Source organism: Saccopteryx bilineata, chromosome 4 (assembly GCF_036850765.1).
Source record: "Saccopteryx bilineata isolate mSacBil1 chromosome 4, mSacBil1_pri_phased_curated, whole genome shotgun sequence".
NCBI lineage: Eukaryota > Metazoa > Chordata > Mammalia > Chiroptera > Emballonuridae > Saccopteryx > Saccopteryx bilineata.
Window position 1 is genome coordinate 136,165,691 of NC_089493.1, and position 19,886 is coordinate 136,185,576.

At 40.3% G+C, this 19,886-nt stretch overlaps 1 protein-coding gene across 2 annotated transcripts in view; it reads left to right on the plus strand.

Moving 5' to 3' along the window:
• FNIP1 (folliculin interacting protein 1) overlaps positions 1-19,886 on the plus strand; it is a 195,481-nt gene that overhangs the window by 81,218 nt on the left and 94,377 nt on the right. For both annotated transcript variants that reach the window (XM_066278448.1, XM_066278449.1), the window contains exon 2: positions 5,179-5,305. In XM_066278448.1, the coding sequence (XP_066134545.1) occupies positions 5,179-5,305 (127 nt within the window). The remainder of the gene's footprint in view (positions 1-5,178; positions 5,306-19,886) is intronic.

The following is a 19,886-nucleotide window of genomic DNA, read 5'->3' on the forward strand; positions in this document are numbered from 1 at the left end:
TTTGGGTTTGGCGCGAGTTTGTATTGCCCGGCTTGCCACAGGAACAGTTTTTCCTCCGCTAGGATCTCCGAGCCACAGCCTGCTTCGGCCTTTTGTGCGCGGCCTGGATGTATTCACCCCCTTTGCCCGCCTCAGTTTCTATATTCACAGTTACCAGAGAAAGCCGCCCTGTTTAGGTTAGTGAGGAAGGCGGAGCATTTCTTACTCCCTATTTCCTTCAGGATTTGGTTATATATTTAGCCAATTTTTCACTCGACCATACCTTCGGGTGTATTGTGAAGCATCTGGAGGCTCCAAGTATAGGTTTTTCTGTTTCTGGTTGAAGATCTTGTTGAGTTTTGGGGGAGATTTATCGGTATCGCTTCCTACTCCGCCATTACTCTGACGTCATCGGCTCCTTTTTCTTTTCAATTAAATAATTTTATTACCAACTATGTGTCATTGACTCTTTTGTCTAGATTTCTAGTTTCAGCCTTTCTTCTAAGCTCTAAGACCATTTTTTATTAATCAATAGGACATTGCTCTGCTGTTGTCTTAGGTCACTTTAAATCAGCCTATTAACATCCTCATTCCCTCCCACCCCATATTCTCTACCTTGTTTAATGATAACTGTTTTAATCAAATCTGAAAACAGAGTCAGTCATTTTCTTCATCATTCACCACATTGTCTCCCAGATCCTATCTCTGTCTCCTGAATCACTTCCAGCTCTGTCCTTTTCTGTCTTCAGTTCTATTCCTTGGTTCAGGTACTTCTAGACCTCCCTCTCTTTTCAGTTCTTAAGTTTCTGTCAATGTGATGATCTTGTCAATGAATGATGTTGTCATCTATTGTTAAACACCTTTGTTTATTCATTGCCTGAATGATGAGGTTCTTACATGTTTTCCTGAAATGGCTCTGAGTGTTGCTGTGGCTCCAGCCTGCCTTTGTAGCTGTGTGTGTTTCTTCACTGCATACTTCTGAGCTAACAGTATTTATTAATTATCAGAGAAATGCAAATTAAAACCCTTCCACAATCATTAAAATGACTAAAATTAAAAAAACCAATAACACCAATTTTTGTTGTTGTTGTTGTTGTTTTTTTTTTTTTTTTTTTCTGAAGCTGGAAACAGGGAGAGACAGTCAGACAGACTCCCGCATGCGCCCGACCGGGATCCACCCGGCACGCCCACCATGGGGCGATGCTCTGCCCACCAGGGGGCGATGCTCTGCCCATCCTGGGCGTCACCATGTTGTGACCAGAGCCACTCTAGCGCCTGGGGCAGAGGCCACAGAGCCATCCCCAGCGCCCGGGCCATCTTTGCTCCATTGGAGCCTTGGCTGCGGGAGGGGAAGAGAGAGACAGAGAGGAAGGCGCGGCGGAGGGGTGGAGAAGCAAATGGGCGCTTCTCCTATGTGCCCTGGCCGGGAATCGAACCCGGGTCCTCCGCACGCTAGGCCGACGCTCTACCGCTGAGCCAACCGGCCAGGTCACACCAATTGTTGATAAGAATATAAAGCACTTAGAACTCTCATTTAAGAGTTGTTGTTAGGAGTGTAAAAGGGCACATCCATTTTGGAAAATTATTTGGCAGCTATGACTGAGCAATTTTTCTCAGGTACATACATACCCAACAAAATACATGTTCCCAAAGACTGCCACAAAAATGTCCTTTGCAATAATATTCATGCTAGCAAAATATTGGGAATACCCCAAACTACAGTCAATGGGAGATTGGATAAATGAACTAGAATATACTCCTACACTGAAGTACTACTCAGAAATAACAAGAAATGATGAGTTGATCACACAATATCACAGAAGAATTCCAAATTATTGTTGAGATGAAAATCTAGACACAAAAGCATTCAGACTGATAATTCCACTTATATGCAGTTCTAGAACAGCTAAAACTAATCTGTGATTATAGAAATCAAAACTGATTGGCCAGAGGTGAGGTATGAAGTGAATGGACTAGAAAGGTATCTGAAGGAAACTTCTGGAGTGTCTGAAATGTTCTACATCTTTATTGGGATTACAATCATGTTATACAGGTGTACACATTTTCCAAAACTAATGAAGGTATACACTTGAAATGTCTGTATTTTATGTAAATTGTACCTCAAGTTTTCTCATTATCAATTATCTTCTTACTACCACTTCTGTCACAGTTCGTTGATTTCCTGTTTTGATTTATTTCACCTGCCACTTACCTAAAATTAACATGTTTATTTATTTACTTAGGTACTACTGTCTTTTTGGTTCTAGAGCAGATTCTTTCTTATCTAACCCTAACCAGTGTTCGGCACATAACTCTATTAAATGAATGAATGAATTGTTCTACCTCTATATCTTAAACTCTAGTATCTATCCTGTGATTATAGTCTCCTTTTCTCATTTCCCTGCCTCTGCACAGTATCGCTTCATGTTATTTCAGCACTTTGACCACAGTGCCCCGATTTTCTTCAAATTTGTTGACTTTCAACCTTTACTGTCTTCCCTAACTAGCTTAGATTCCATTATCCATTCTTTCAGCTGTATTCTTGAGTCTTCTGCTGTATCCCCATGTCCATTCTTTCCTTTTGTTCTGTCTACATATCCAAATCCTTTCCTGGGCTCAATATGATCCAAATTCAAGCACTTGAGTGTTTGTGGGAGAAAATGACCCAACTAGTTTGTTGCTGGTACATAGTCATAGTTTTCAACCTCATGTACACTTGCAGCATTTCCCAGAATCGTATGTTTTCTGGTTAACATATTTTCATTCTCACAACTACTGTTTACTCTCTACTATTCCCATATTTTACAACTTCTTTATTTCTTTCCTTTCTACTTTACAAAGGAAATAGGGCTCTTAGACATGAATTTACTCAACATTTTACTTTCTGTCTACAAATATTTTGTGCTTATTTGCATCTTTACCTCCTTTTTTTCCATCTTAGTTTAGGGGTTATCCTTTCTTCTGTTTGAGGCTAAACGTTTCACCTGTACTCTATATCCTGTTCTCCTCCACTCTCTCAGAAGCCTTGCTTTATCAGTCACCATCTCCCTTCCATTTCATATTCTGTCATCAATATGTAAACATGTTCAGATGTGTCCTTTATAATGACAAGATAGATATCACTCTACTTCATAATTCCTTTTCTTTCTCTTCCCTTGATAATTGTTTAAAACTCATTATTTTCTGTTACCATTCACTCCTCAATCCTCTACAATCTGATTCGTGTACTCTTTTACTCCTTAGCTGTCCTTACTGTGATCACAAATGACTTTTTGTTTCTATAGCTAGTGGGTGCTTTTTAGTGACTACCATTGTTCCATCAGTTGTAGTGTGTTGAGTTCACCGGATTGTTATTCACAGTTTATTGTTTTTTCTCTTTCCCTCTCCTCTCTATCTCTCTCACTTCATTAATCTTTTAAATTCTGAAATAAATGTATTATAATAGCACATAAAACAAATGGAGTGACTTTTTTTAAATTTTAACTGTAATGTGGAAATCTATTAAGCACTGCCTAGTCAAAATACAAAACATAGTGCCCCAATCTACCTGGTATATCCCTTCCTGGTTATTCTATCCCACCCCAACCTTACTCCCAGAGGTAACCACTTTCCAAAAGTTAAGGCCATCATTTCATTTTCCTTATAGTTTTTTTCTTTTTTCATTTTTCTGAAGCTGGAAACAGGGAGAGACAGTCAGACAGACTCCCGCGTGCGCCGACCGGGATCCACCCGGCACGCCCACCAGGGGCGACGCTCTGCCCATCCTGGGCGTCGCCATGTTGCGACCAGAGCCACTCTAGCGCCTGAGGCAGAGGCCACAGAGCCATCCCCAGCGCCCGGGCCATCTTTGCTCGAATGGAGCCTTGGCTGCGGGAGGGGAAGAGAGAGACAGAGAGGAAGGCGCGGCGGAGGGGTGGAGAGGCAAATGGGCGCTTCTCCTGTGTGCCCTGGCCGGGAATCGAACCCGGGTCCTCCGCACGCTAGGCCGACGCTCTACTGCTGAGCCAACCGGCCAGGGCTCCTTATAGTTCTTAAAGTGATGCATCACTAAATAAAACTTTAGCGTTGTATAAATGAAAAAATATGGTAGCTGTGGTTTGCTTTTGCTTATAGCTGATGTTTATTGTGTTATATAGTATTTCATAGCCTGAATAAATCATAATATCTACCCATTCTTCTGTTGATGAATGTTTAAATTGTTGCTTTTTTTCAGCTGTTACGAAAAGGCTGGTGCATAATGGCAAACTTTTCTGGAAAAGAATTGCTGGGGTCAACTTCAGTTTTATTAGATTTTATCTAGCATATTATTTAAAAGATTGTTCTTTGAAGAGAGTGTGTCATTGTTTACTCACACCAGTTATATATGAGAATTCGCACCACATTTGTGAATTATTTTACTTTCTTGTTACATTACTTTCTTGTTATTATTTTATAAGTACTTAGTTTTAAACTACTTTTGCATTTACATATTAAAGAAACAGTCATAGCCCTGTCCAGTTGGCTCAGTGGTAGAGTGTCAGCCCAGTGTGTGGATGTCCCGGGTTCGATTCCCGGTCAGGGCACATAGGAGAAGAGCCCATCTGCTTCTCCACCCTTCCCCTCTCCTTTCTATCTCTTCCCCTCCTGCAGCCAAGGCTCCTTTGGAGCAAAGTTAGCCCGGGTGCTAGGATGGCTCCATGGTTTCCGCCTCAGGCGCTAGAATGGCTCTGGTTGCAACAGAACAATACCCTAGATGGGTAGAGCATCGTCTCCTGGTGGCCATGCCAGTGTGGCCCCAGTCAGGTGCATGCAGGAGTTTTCTCTCTAACTCCCTGCTTCTCACTTCAGAAAAACACTAAATGAATGAATGAAAATGAAAGTCACAGAACAATTTTTAAATGATGGCTTACCTTTATGTCTGTGCCATGAAATCAATATGTATTTTTGTTATGTTAAATGTACTTACATATTTTTAAGTTAGCTGTTTTTAGATTAATATGGGATAATTACATTTTATATGCACCAAGGGATAACTTGCCACAACTTTTATTATTTTTTAAATCTAAAATTTCATAGCTATGTAAGTTTACAGCCCTAAATGAAATGGTTGAATTGAGCCATAATACAGCTTTGGTTTCTGTTAATATAGGTTTTATTTTAGAAATTTATGTGAAATAGTTTATTAAAATAACTCTAATGAATCTTTATTTTTCTTTAAAGTTGGCCTTTGCCGGAGTTTGATCCAAGCCAAATTCGACTGATTGTATATCAAGACTGTGAAAGACGAGGGAGAAATGTCTTGTTTGACTCCAGTGTTAAGAGAAAAAATGAGGACATATCTGTATCGGTGAGCATCATTATTGATTTGGTTGAAATTTAATGTTAAATATTTTAATTAAAGAAATGAATAAATTTTTTTTAAATTTTTATTTATTCATTTTAGAGAGGAGAGGGAGGGAGGGGGAGAGAGAGAGAGAGAGAGAGAGAGAAGAGACAGAGAGAAGGGGGGAGGGGCTGGAAGCATCAACTCCCATATGTGCCTTGACCAGGCAAGCCCAGGGTTTCGAACCGGCGACCTCAGCATTTCCAGGTCGACGCTTTATCCACTGCGCCACCACAGGTCAGGCAAAAGTGAATAAAATTTTAATTATGGTATTTTTGTTCATTAATGTAAAATATCTTTGCCATGCTTTTATAATTCAGAGCCCTGAATTTTTAATATATTTTCTAAGGTAAAAAACACTTGCCTTATTTGTCATCAGTCTAGTATCACAGAACATTTTAGTTTGACATTTATTTATTTTTTTATTTATGTGATTGTATTGAGAGAGATGACTAGAACTACAGGGATCTTTATAAAGGATCTGGTCCAAACCTCCCGTCTTACAATGTGGAAAGTGTGACCTAGAGAGGTGAAATTACTTGTCTAAAATTATTTGTCTCAAGATGCAATGCCATTTAAATTTACAGTCCTTAACCTATCATGTTTTCCCTACTCTGCAATGGTAGCAAGAGAATCTATTCTGTTAACTTGCAATTTTATATTTGAAATATTTTATGACTGCTTTAGCATTAGTAGCACATTGACTTCATCAGCCAAAAAAACCTAGGTAATTATGGTTATCTTTGCTGCTGCTATATTGCCATTATTTTTTCTGGTATAAAGAATCAGTCCCCTGTACCTGTAATCTGGAAATGGAATCTTGGAATTGTGTTTTCTCCCCTCCCCCAAATTGACAATTTTTACTAACATTTCAGTAAACAACTGAAAACAAAATACTTTGGGAAAGCTTTTTTACAGTAGAATTGTCTATTAAAGCAAACATACTTTTTTTTTGAGACTTGGCAGTTTGTATTTGAGAATTTGTGTTATTAGAAAAAATTGAGCCCTGGCCAATGACTCAGTTGGTTAGAGTGTTGTCTGGATACACAAAGGTTGCTGGTTTGGTCCACAGTCAGAGCACATACAGAAACATCCCTCCATCCATCCCTCCCTCTCTCCCTCCCTCCTTCCTAACTAAAATTCAGTCAATAAAACAATAGATATATTGGCTGTAGTCCATTGTCTTATTTATACCTTTATCTTCAGCACCTACTGCAGTGGCATAATAGGTGCCTTTTAAAATTACTTTGCCAGCCTGACCGGGTGGTAGCGCAGTGGATAGAGTGTTGGACTGGGATGCCGAGGACCCAGGTTCGAGACCCCGAGGTCGCCAGCTTGAGTGTGGGCTCATCTGGCTTGAGCAAAATAAAAAATGCTTACCAGCTTAGACCCAAGGTCGCTGGCTCAAGCAAGCGGTTACTCAGTCTGCTGAAGGCCCGTGGTCAAGGCACATATGAGAAAGCAGTCAATGAACAACTAAGGTGTTGCAATGAAAAACTGACGATTGATGCTTCTCATCTCTCTCTGTTCCTGTCTGTCTGTCCCTATCTATCCGTCTCTCTGATTCTCTCTCTGTCCCTGTAAAGAAAAAAATAAACAAAATAAACAAAATGACTTTGCCAGGTTTTATTGTAGCCTTGTAATTACTAACACATTTCTCAATTTTCTGAGGATTGTGCCTTTTTTTTTTTTTTAATTTCTTCACCATTATCTGGACACTTTTTTCAATCTGATAAAAAAAATAAGCATTGCAAAATGTTCTTGAAGTATGTTTATTTGCACAAATAACTATCTACAGAGTACTAGGCACTTGGAATTTATCATTCTCTGTTCTCTTGATGCCCGCAATTAGGCACCTTTTTTAAATTTATTTTTATTTTTTAATTATTAAATGTAATGAAGTGACATTGATAAATCAGGGTATATATGTTGAGAGAAAACATCTCCAGATTATTTTGACCTTTGACTGTGCTGTATACCCCTCACCCAAAGTCAAATTGTCTTCTGTCACCTTCTATCTGGTTTTCTTTGTGCCCCTCCGCTCCCCACCCCCCCTCTCCTTCCTCGCCCCATCCCCCCTCCCCCCACCCCCCAACCCCCCTTGCCATCACATTCTTGTTCATGACTCTGAGTCTAATTTTTATGTCCCATCTATGTATGGATCCATATAGTTCTTAGTTTTTTCTGATTTACTTATTTTACTCCGTATAATGGTATAAAGGTCCATCCATGTTATTGTAAATGATCCGATGTCATCATTTCTTATGGCTGAGTAGTATTTCATAGTATATATGTACCAAAGCTTTTTAATCCACTCGTCCTCTGAGGGACACTTGGGCTGTTTCCAGATCTTCGCTATTGTGAACAATGCTGCCACAAACATGAGACTGTATTTCTCTTTGGAGCCGTTCTATAGTGTTCTTGGGGTATACTCCCAAGAGTGGGATAGCTGGGTCAAAAGGCAGTTTGATTTTCAGTTTTATGAGGAATCTCCATACTGTTTTCCACACTGGCTGCACCAGTCTGCATTCCCACCAGCAGTGCAGGAGGGTTCCCTTTTCTCCACATCCTCGCCAGCACTTATTCTGTGTTGTTTTGTTGATGAGCGCCATTCTGACTGGTGTAAGGTGATATCTCATTCTGGTTTTAATTTGCATTTCTCTAATGATAAGTGATGTTGAGCATTTTTTCATATGCTTATTGGCCATCTGTATGTCCTCTTTGGAAAAGTGTCTATTCATCTCTTTTGCCCATTTTTGGATTGGGTTGTTTGTCTTTCTGGTGTTGAGATTTACAAGTTCTTTATAACTTTTGGTTATTAACCCCTTATCAGAAGTATTGTCAAATATGTTCTCCCATTGTGTAGTTTGTCTTTTTATTCTGTTCTTGTTGTCTTTAGCTGTGCAAAAGCTTTTTAGTTTGATATAGTCCCATTTGTTTATCCTGTCTTTTATTTCACTTCCCCGTGGAGATAAATCAGCAAATATATTGCTCCGAGAGATGTCAGAGAGCTTACTGCCTATGTTTTCTTCTAGAGATGCTTATGGTTTCACGGCCTACATTTAAGTCTTTTATCCATTTTGAGTTTATTTTTGTGAGTGGTGTAAGCTGGTGATCTAGTTTCATTTCTTTGCAGGTAGCTGTCCAATTTTCCCAACACCATTTGTTAAAGAGGCTGTCTTTACTCCATTGTATTTCCTTACCTCCTTTGTCAAATATCAGTTGTCCATAGAACTGTGGGTGTATTTCTGGTTCTCTGTTCTGTTCCATTGATCTATATGCCTGTTTTTATGCCAGTACCAAGCTGTTTTGAGTACAATGGCCTTGTAGTATAACTTGATATCAGGAAGTGTGATACCTCCCACTTTATTCTTCTTTTTTAAGATTGCTGACGCTATTCGTGTTCTTTTTTGGTTCCATATAAATTTTTGGAATATGTGATCTATATCTTTGAAGTATGTTATTGATATTTTAATTGGTATTGCGTTGAATTTATAGATTGCTTTGGGTAATATAAACTTTTTAATGATGTTTATTCTTCCTAACCATGAGCACGGTATATGCTTCCACTTGTTTGTATCTTCCTTGATTTCTTTGATCAATGCTTTGTAATTTTCTGAGTACAAGTCTTTAGTTTCCTTGGTTAAGTTTACTCCTAGTTACTTTATTTTTTTGGTTGTAATAGTGAAGGGGATTGTTTCCTTAATTTCTCTTTCTGACTGTTCATTGTTGGCATATAAAAATGCCTCTGATTTCTGAGTATTGATTGTATATCTTGCCACTTTGCTTAATTCATTTATCAGGTCCAGTAGCTTTTTGACTGAGACTTTAGGGTTTTCTATATACAATATCATATCATCTGCAAATAATGATAGTTTTACTTCTTCTTTTCCAACTTGAATGCCTTTTATAATATTTCTTCTTCTTGTCTGATTGCTGTGGCTAGGACTTCCAGGACCATGTTAAATAAGAGTGATGAAAGGGGGCACCCCTGCCTTGTTCCTGATCTTAAGGGTATTGCTTTTAATTTTTGCCCATTGAGTATGAGGATGGCTGTGGATTTCTCATACATGGCTTTTATCATGTTGAGGTATGTGCCCTGAATTCCCACTTTGCTGAGAGTTTTGATCATGAATGCGTGCTGGATTTTATCAAATGCTTTTTCTGCATCTATTGAAATTATCATATGGTTTTTCTCCTTCTTTTTGTTTATGTGATGAATCATATTGATTGATTTACGAATATTGTACCAGCCTTGCCTCCCCAGAATAAATCCCATTTGATCATGGTGTATGATTTTTTCCATATATTGTTGGATCCAGTTTGCTAATATTTTGTTGAGGATTTTAGCATCTATATTCATCAGAGATATTGGCCTGTAATTTTCTTTCTTTGTGTTGTCTTTGCCTGGTTTTGGAATCAGAATTATGCTCGCCTCATAAAAGGAGCTTGGAAGTCTTCCTTCCTCTTGAATTTTTTGAAATAGTTTGAGAAGGATAGGAGTTAGTTCTTCTTTGAATATTTGGTAGAATTCCGTTGTGAAGCCATCAGGCCCGGACTTTTCTTTGTTGGGAGTTTTTTGATAACTGTTTCGATCTCATTTGTTGTAATCGGTCTGTTTAGGTTTTCTGATTCTTCCAGATTGATTTTTGGAAGATTGTATGTTTCGAGGAATTTGTCCATTTCATCTAGGTTGTCTAGTTTTTTGGCATACAGTTCTTCATAGTATTTTCTTACAATATTTTGTATTTCTGTTGTGTCAGTTGTTATTTCTCCTCTCTCATTTCTAATTTTATTTATTTGAGTCCTCTCTCTCTTTTTCTTGGTGAGTCTACTTAAAGGTTCATCAATCTTGTTTACCTTTTCAAAGAATCAGCTCCTAGTTTCATTGATCCTCTGTATTGTTTCTTTAGCCTCTATGTCATTTATTTCTGCTCTGATCTTTATTATTTCCTTCCTTCTATTACATTTGGGCTTTACTTGCTGTTCTTTTTTTAGTTCTTTTAGATGCAGGGTTAGGTTGTTTATTTGAGCTTTTTCTAGCTTCTTAAAGTGTGCCTCTAGTGCTATGAACTTCCCTCTCAGTACTGCGTTTGCTGTGTCCCATAAATTTTGAGTTGTTGTATGGTCATTGTCATTATTTTCTAGGATTTTAAAAATTTATTCTTTGATCTCATTCTTAATCCATTTGTTATTTAATAACCTGCTATTTAGTTTCCATGTGTTTGAGAGTTTTTGAGCTTTTCTGTTGTGGTTCATTACTAGTTTCATGCCGTTGTGATTGGAGAAAGTGCTTGATATGATTTCAGCCTTCTTAAATTTGTTGAGAGCACTTTTGTGCCCTAACATGTGGTCTATCCTAGAGAATGTACCATGATCACTTGAAAAGAATGTATATTCTGCTGCTTTAGGGTGAAAGGTTCTGAAGATACCTATTACATCGAGTTGATCTAGTGTGTCCAATAAGTCTGCTGTTTCTTTGTTAATTTTCTTTCTTGAGGATCTATCTAGTGATGTTAGTGGGGTATTGAAATCCCCTACTATTATAGTATTGCTGTTGATCTTGTCCTTTAAATCCATCAAAGTCTGCTTTATATTTTTAGGTGCATAGATATTTATAATAGTTATATCTTCCTGTTGGATTACTCCCTTTATCATTATGTAGTGGCCTTCTTTATCTCTTACTATACCCTTTGTTTTAAAGTCCAATTTGTCTGATATAAGTATTGCTACCCCAGCTTTTTTTTCATTTCCATTTGCATGAAATGTTTTTTTCCATCCTTTTACCTTCAATTTATGAGTATCTTTTGTTTTAAGATGTGTCTCTTGTAGACAGCCTATGTACGGGTCCTGTTTTCTTATCCACGCAGCTACCCTATGTCTTTTGATTGGGTCATTTAATCCATTTACATTTAAGGTTATTATTGATATGTAGTGTGTTTATTGCCATTTTATTCTTTAAAGCTGTATTCCTCTTTTGCTATATTTTTTCCCATTTTTATTGGTTTACAACAGGCCCCTTAACATTTCCTGCAGCATTGGTTTGGTTGTAATGAATTCCTTGAGTTGTTTTTTGTCTGGGAAGCTTTTTATTTCTCCTTCGATTTTCAACGATAGCCTTGCTGGATAAAGTAGTCTTGGTTGTAGGTTCTTGTTCTGCATTACTTTGAATATTTCTTGCCATTCCCTTCTGGCCTCAAGTGTTTCTGTTGAGAAGTCGGATGTCATCCTTATGGGGGCTCCTTTATAGGTGATAGCTTTTTTCTCTCTCACAGCTTTTAATATTTTCTCTTTATCGCTTAGCTTTGGCGTTTTAATTATGATGTGTCTTAGTGTAGGTTTCTTTGAGTTTCTCTTTAATGGAGTCCTCTGTGCTTCTTGAACTTGTGAGAGTTTCTCCTGCATTAACTTAGGGAAGTTTTCAGCTATGATATGATTGAACAAAGTCTCTGTCGCTTGTGCTTTCTCTTCTTCTTCAGGAAGCCCTATGATGCAGATGTTATTTCTCTTCATGTTGTCACAGAGCTCTCTTAAGTGTTTCCTCAGACTTTTTGAGTCTCTTTTCTTTTTTCTTCTCTGCTTTCATTCCAGTTGTCCTCCAACTCGCTGATTCGATCCTCAGCTATATCTATCCTGTTTTTAATTCCTTCCATTGTGGTCTTTATTTCTGATATTGTATTTGTCATGTCCGACTGATTCTTTTTTATACTTGCTATTTCTTTATTTAGTTGTTCATAATGACCATCCATTGTTGTTCTAAGATCCCTAAGCATCCTTACAATCATTATTTTGAACTCCACATCTGGAAGTTTGATTATTTCCATATTACTCAGTTCATCTCCTGAAGGTTTCATTTGGATTGCACATTTTTGTCTTCTTATTGTCTGTGTTTTCTTTGTAGAGTTGGTTGAGTCTAGGCTTTGTGTTGTCTGCCTCCAGTTTTCAGTTTTGTTATTTCTAGGTCTTTTTGGGTTGGTATCAGCTATTATCTGTAATCCACTTTCGGATTTGGGCAGCTTGTAAGTCTTGATTTGTTTGTTTTCTTTTCTTTTTTTTTTGTATTTTTCTGAAGCTGGAAACGGGGAGAGACAGCCAGACAGACTTCCGCATGCGCCCGACCGGGATCCACCTGGCACTCCTACCAGGGGCGACGCTCTGCCCACCAGGGGGCGATGCTCTGCCCCTCCGGGGCGTCGCTCTGCCGCGACCAGAGCCACTCTAGCACCTGGGGCAGAGGCCAAGGAGCCATCCCCAGCGCCCGGGCCATCTTTGCTCCAATGGAGCCTTGGCTACGGGAGGGGAAGAGAGAGACAGAGAGGAAGGAGGGGGTGGGGGTGGAGAAGCAAATGGGTGCTTCTCCTATGTGCCCTGGCCGGGAATCGAACCCGGGTCCCCCGTACGCCAGGCCGACGCTCTACCACTGAACCAACTGGCCAGGGCGATTTGTTTCTTTTCTTAACAGTTGATAGTCTTGTTTACTGATCTCAGCAGGGGGCTTCCTTGATACTGTATCCAGGCATGTGGTGGGTGTAACCTGAGACTCTGAAGGCCTCTTCCACTAACTAATCTCTCTGGGGGCAGAGTGTTTTGTTAGCTTTAGTAGGGGGAGGTGTATTTCAGATTTCCATGGAGACCTGAGTTACTGCCCCTCCTCCCCACTTCTTGTTTTCAGCTGTGTCTTTTTTTTTTTTTAATATAACAATCCTTTTTTTAAATTTTTTTTATTTATTCATTTTAGAGAGGAGAGGGAGAGACAGAGAAGAGAGAGAGAGAGAGAGAGAGAGAGAGAGAGAGGAGAGACAGAGAGAGAGAAGGGGGGGAGGAGCTGGAAGCATGAACTCCCATATGTGCCTTGACCAGACAAGCCCAAGGTTTTGAACTGGCGACCTCAGCATTTCCAGGTCGACGCTTTATCCTCTGCGCCATCACAGGTCAGGCTCAGCTGTGTCTTGTTGCACTGATTGGAGCTGAAAAGATGTCTGGAGATCTCTGATCCAGAAGCAATTCAGTATTGTTTTGTGGGGAAGGATCAGTTCCTCCTCCAGCCTCCAGCACGGATGAGTCAGCTTTTTTTAGGTCGTCTCCTGCATTGCTTAGCCCCTCACAGTCTGTCCCTTTCTCTTTCCTTTCCACTTGGGAGATAAGCTGGTCTTCAACACACCTCTTTCCCTGGTCGCCAGGCAAATGGCTGTGAGCAGTATTTTCTGCTCTTTTCCCTGGGGTGAGATCTGCTCTGGGCTCTGACCCTCACCACCCCCCCCCCTTTGTTCCTGGGGGGGAAGATTCAGGCACTCTCTACCAGGATTGTTGTGGCTTCTTCTTTGCTCCTTGGTTTTTGAGAGCTGTTCTTGTAGTCCAGAGTTGGTTTTTCACGCTGATTTTTCCTAAGTTGATTTGTATTCCAGTTTGGTGGTGAGAGCTGGGTGTCCATGCATCCGCCTACTCCGCTGCCATCTTCAGGTTTCTGCAGTTAGGCACCTTTTAAGAGAAGGTAGACATTGAACAAAGAAATATACAGATTAATAATTCTAAATTGTGATTAAGTATTATAAACAAAACACATACAATGCTTATTAGATTCCAGAGGAAGGAACCCACTTTTCATCATTTTGAGTGTTGGGGTATTAAGCAAAGTCTCACTGAGAACGTGAAATTCAAGCTGATATCTGAACAAATTGAAGACATCGAATAGAAGATGATGGGTATTCCTTGTAGTAGGACCAGCAAATGTAGGTTGCAAAGCGACTTAGGAGACTGGTGAATTGAAGGAACTAAAAGCTGGCAAATCTAGTTGGAATAATGGTAATTAGTATGTAAAGTAGCTAGAGGTGAAGCTGGAGTGAGATGGATCAGGAGCCAGTATATTTAGAGCCTTCCAGGTATGGGTTAGAAAGTTAGATTATACCCTAAATGTAGAGGGCAGCCATTAAAGGAGATTTGGTTTACATTTGAAAAATGTCCCTTTGATAGAGAGCCTAAAAGTAAACTCACACAGGTATGATCAATTAGTTTATGACAAGAGGGCCAAGAATATACATTGGGGAAAGGATAGTCTCTTCCCCAAATGTTGGGACAATAGGTCAGCCACACAGAAAAGAATGAAAATGGACCACTATCTAACACCATACATCAAACTAACTCAAAATAAAGGTTTATTATTTTTTTTTAATTTTTATTTATTCATTTTTAGAGAGGAGAGAGAGAGACAGAGAGAAGGGGGGAGAAGCTGGAAGCATGAACTCCCATATGTGCCTTGACCAGGCAAGCCCAGGGTTTTGAACCAGCGACCTCAGCATTTCCAGGTCGATGCTTTATCCACTGCGCCACCACAGGTCAGGCTCAAAATAAAGGTTTAAATATAAGACCTGAAACTTTAAAACTCCTAGAAGAAAACATAGGCAAAAAAGCTCCTTGACTTCACTTCTTGGCAATGATTTTTTTTTTTTTGGATTTGACACCAAAAGCAAAGGTAACAAAAGCAAAAATAAACAAGTGGAATTATGGCAAAGTAAAAAGCTTCTGCAAAGCAAAGGCAACCATCAACAAAATGAAAAGGCAACCTGCTGAATGAGAGAAAATATTTGTAAAGGAGAGAATATAATTTGTTAATTATATATCTGATAAGGGGTTAATATCCAAAATATATAAAGAACTCATATAACTAGTAATAAAAAAATAAAAATAAAAACTATAGAACCCAGTTCAAAAAATGGGCAGAGGATCTGAATAGACATGTTTCCAAAGGCGATATACAGATGGCCAACAGATACATGAAAAGGTATTCAGGAGCACTAATCAATGCAAAATAAAACCACAATGAGATACCACCTCCTTTTAGAATGGTTATTATTAAGAAGACAAGTGTTTGCAAGGGTGTGAAGGAAGAAGGAATCTTTGTGCACTGTTGGTGGGAATGGAAAACAGTATGACGTTCCCCACAAAATTAAAAATGTAACTTCCAGATGATCCAGCAATTTTACTTTTGAATATTTATGCAAAAAAATAAAATAAAAACACTAACTTGAAAAGATATATGAATGCTATGATCAGTGCAGCATTATTACTGTAGACAAGTCAGGGCTGTAACCAAGGAATCCATTGATGGAAGAATATATAAAGAAAATGGGGTGCATAGATACAATAGAATATTACTCAGCCATAAAAAAAATGAAATCTTGCTATTTCCAACAACATGGATGGGCTTTGAGGGCATTATGACAGGTGAAATAAATGGGAAAGGCAAATATGCACGATCTCACTTAAATGTGGAATCTAAAAAAACTGACCCCATAAATACAGAGAATAGATAAGTGTTTGCTGGAGGTGGGCATGGAAGTAGGTTAAATGGGTGAGTGGGTCAAAAGATATAAACTTTCAGTTATGAAATAAGTCATGGGTGTGTAGTGAACTATATAGTGAGTTAATCATACTGTATTTATATGTATTTGAAAGTTTCTAAAGAGTAGATCTTGAAAGTTCTCATCAGAAGAAAAAAATTTTTGTAACTGTACACAGTGATGAGTGTTAACTAGACTTTTATTGTGGAGATCATTTCCCAATATATGCAAATATCAAATCATTATGTTGTACACCCAAAACTAATATAATATGTCAGTTATATCTCAGTTTTATTATTTTTATTTATTTACTTATTTTTGTATTTTTCTGAAGCTGGAAACGGGGAGAGACAGACAGACTCCCGCATGCGCCCGACCGGGATCCACCCGGCACGCCCACCAGGGGGCGACGCTCTGCCCACCAGGGGTGACGCTCTGCCCCTCCGGGGCGTCGCTCTGTTGTGACCAGAGCCACTCCAGCGCCTGAGGCAGAGGCCACAGAGCCATCCCCAGCGCCCAGGCCATCTTTGCTCCAATGGAGCCTCGGCTGCAGGAGGGGAGGAGAGAGACAGAGAGGAAGGAGAAGGGGAGGGGTGTAGAAACAGATGAGCGCTTCTCCTGTGTGCCCTGGCCAGGAATCTAACCCGGGACTTCTGCACGCCAGGCCGACACTCTACCACTGAGCCAACCGGCCAGGGCCTATATCTCAATTTTAAAGATACCATGAAAAAAATTACTTTGGGTACTATAGGAAGAATGTTTAGTTAGATGGGCAGGATTGAGGGAGAAGGAAGCATTTGGAGAATTCAACATTTTGGTTTGAATATCTGGGTGGTCAGGTGCCAGAGTCATAGACTTATAAATGGTAAAGCAAACTGTTGAAATCTAAGGGTAGTGGCAAAAGAGGTGTCTTTTTGCCCTGTGTTTGTAATTATTCTGCTGATAGCTCAGCTGAACTAGGCTGAGGCTGATAGATTGACATTGATTGGTTAATCAATGCTCTTTTGATTACTTTTTAGCAAATATTTATTGAGGTTTTTCTTTGTGCTTGATAGTATTCCACTGAATTGCAGCATATTACCGCTACTATTTACCTTAATTAATGCCATTTATTGTCTGTTTCTTCAGCATTCTTTCTTTTTATTTATTTAAGATTTTATTTTTATCGATTTTACAGAGAGAGGAGAGAGAGGGACGGAGAGTGAGAAGTATCAACTCATAGTTGCCTCACTCTAGTTGTTCATTGATTGTTTTATCATATGTAGCTTGATCCAGCAAGCCCAGGTTTAGAACCAGCAACCTCAGCATTCCAGGTCAATGCTCTGTCCACTGTGCCACCGTAGGCCAGGCATCCTTTAAACAGCACTGTGAATCTTGGCCTCATGTTGTTTCTGAACCCATTCTACCCACCCTTTCTGGGATGGAGCTTCATTAGTCTCATTAGTCTTCTCTGCTGATACCTTCCTCTTCCCTCTCAGCTGTTTTTCTTTGCCTGCAAGTGTTCGCAAAGCCTCTTTACCCAACACCAACAAAATATCCTTTTACTCTCCTTCACATGTGTTCTTTTGTCATTTTCTGTTCTGTCTCTGTTACTCTTCCTTCTCACTGTCTGTTGTTGATGTCACCAATTATCTTTGTTCTACTGTCTCTCCTCAGTGTTGCTTTTCACTTTCTCCTCTCCAGCTCTTGGCATCCTCTGCTTGTCTGTTTCCTCTCTGTCTCTCTGTGTCTCAGTAGTAATCTGTCTACTGGCTCTAATCTTATACCAACCGCTCATTCCTCATTCCTCATTCCTCTCAAATTTTCCTGTAACCTTGCTTCTTTTCTAATTTTTTTCTAGACTTATCAGTAACTAGAAAACAGCTGTGAATACCTCTAGTCTTCCTTGTTTTTTTTTTTTTTTTTTCCATTTTTCTGAAGCTGGAAACAGGGAGAGACAGTCAGACAGACTCCCGCATGCGCCCGACCGGGATCCACCCGGCACGCCCACCAGGGGCGGTGCTCTGCCCCCCAGGGGGCGATGCTCTGCCCATCCTGGGCGTCGCCATATTGCGACCAGAGCCACTCTAGCGCCTGAGGCAGAGGCCACAGAGCCATGCCCAGCGCCCAGGCCATCCTTGCTCCAATGGAGCCTTGGCTGCGGGAGGGGAAGAGAGAGACAGAGAGGAAAGCGCGGCGGAGGGGTGGAGAAGCAAATGGGCGCTTCTCCTATGTGCCCTGGCCGGGAATCGAACCCGGGTCCTCCGCACGCTAGGCCGACGCTCTACCGCTGAGCCAACCGGCCAGGGCTTAGTCTTCCTTGTTTTATATGTCTTCATCCTATGTGTCATCTTCCTACATAGATTTATCCTCTTTCAGGGTTCATCTAACCAGAATTTTATGAAACCTTTCTGACTTCCTCTAGGCATATTTCTTTTCTCCTCCATCAGAATTCTTATAGTCCTTTGCTAATAATCTTTCATAGACTTCTATGTTATTGCTAGATTTGTGTATTTGTTTTTAGACTGGGGAAGAAAACAAAGTAAATTTTTCTGCTATTCACCTTTCTTATCTAAACTGCACATAGCCTCACATGTGTTAAGTACTCAGGACATATTTTGATGAAATTTTTTTTTTTTTGTATTTTTCTGAAGCTGGAAACGGGGAGAGACAGTCAGACAGACTCCCACATGCACCCGACCGGGATCCACCCGGCACGCCTACCAGGGGCGAGGCTCTGCCCACCAGGGGGCGATGCTCTGCCCCTCCGGGGCGTCGCTCTGCTGCTACCAGAGCCACTCCAGCGCCTGAGGCAGAGGCCACAGAGCCATGCCCAGCGCCCAGGCCATCTTTGCTCCAATGGAGCCTTGGCTGCGGGAGGGGAAGAGAGAGACAGAGAGGAAAGCGCGGCGGAGGGGTGGAGAAGCAAATGGGCGCTTCTCCTATGTGCCCTGGCCGGGAATCGAACCCGGGTCCTCCGCACGCTAGGCCGACGCTCTACCGCTGAGCCAACCGGCCAGGGCTTAGTCTTCCTTGTTTTATATGTCTTCATCCTATGTGTCATCTTCCTACATAGATTTATCCTCTTTCAGGGTTCATCTAACCAGAATTTTATGAAACCTTTCTGACTTCCTCTAGGCATATTTCTTTTCTCCTCCATCAGAATTCTTATAGTCCTTTGCTAATAATCTTTCATAGACTTCTATGTTATTGCTAGATTTGTGTATTTGTTTTTAGACTGGGGAAGAAAACAAAGTAAATTTTTCTGCTATTCACCTTTCTTATCTAAACTGCACATAGCCTCACATGTGTTAAGTACTCAGGACATATTTTGATGAAATTTTTTTTTTTTTGTATTTTTCTGAAGCTGGAAACGGGGAGAGACAGTCAGACAGACTCCCACATGCACCCGACCGGGATCCACCCGGCACGCCTACCAGGGGCGAGGCTCTGCCCACCAGGGGGCGATGCTCTGCCCCTCCGGGGCGTCACTCTGCTGCTACCAGAGCCACTCCAGCGCCTGGGGCAGAGGCCAAGGAGCCATCCCAGCGCCCGGGCCATCTTTGCTCCAATGGAGCCTTAGCTGCAGGAGGGGAAGAGAGAGACAGAGAGGAAGGGGGGGGGGTGGAGAAGCAAATGGGCGCTTCTCCTATGTGCCCTGGCCGGGAATCGAACCCGGGTCCCCTGCATGCCAGGCCGATGCTCTACCGCTAGCCAACCGGCCAGGGCCTTGATGAATTTTAATTACAGTTTAGAAGTTTATTATAAAAATCCTGTAAATACTTTTATGAAGATTTCATATGTTCCTTTTGAAAACTACAAAACACATTGAAATGCCCATTATTTCTCCCAAGTTGCTAGCTGTTTGATCTTTAAGTGATTTTTTTCATCTTGACTGTACTTATGCCCTTTGAACATCAAATCATGTGGGTTTTGTATAGACAAAGAATGACTTTGTGGTGTACATTATAATTTTAAACTTATTACACAAAATTTTGGGTCCATATATCATGCTGAGATAGTTTTGGCATTGACAATTTGCTGCTGTTCTGCCTGTCTTTGTATAGATAAGATAAATGTTGAAGTCACCTTTCATGTTGTTTCTTTTTCTTAGTTTAAAACAATCTATAAGAGAATAAGGATTATAAAACTAATTTGGCCATATAACTTACCAAAAAGTTTATTGAGAAAAAGTTCTATCTTAACATTGAGAAAATAATATTATCGTA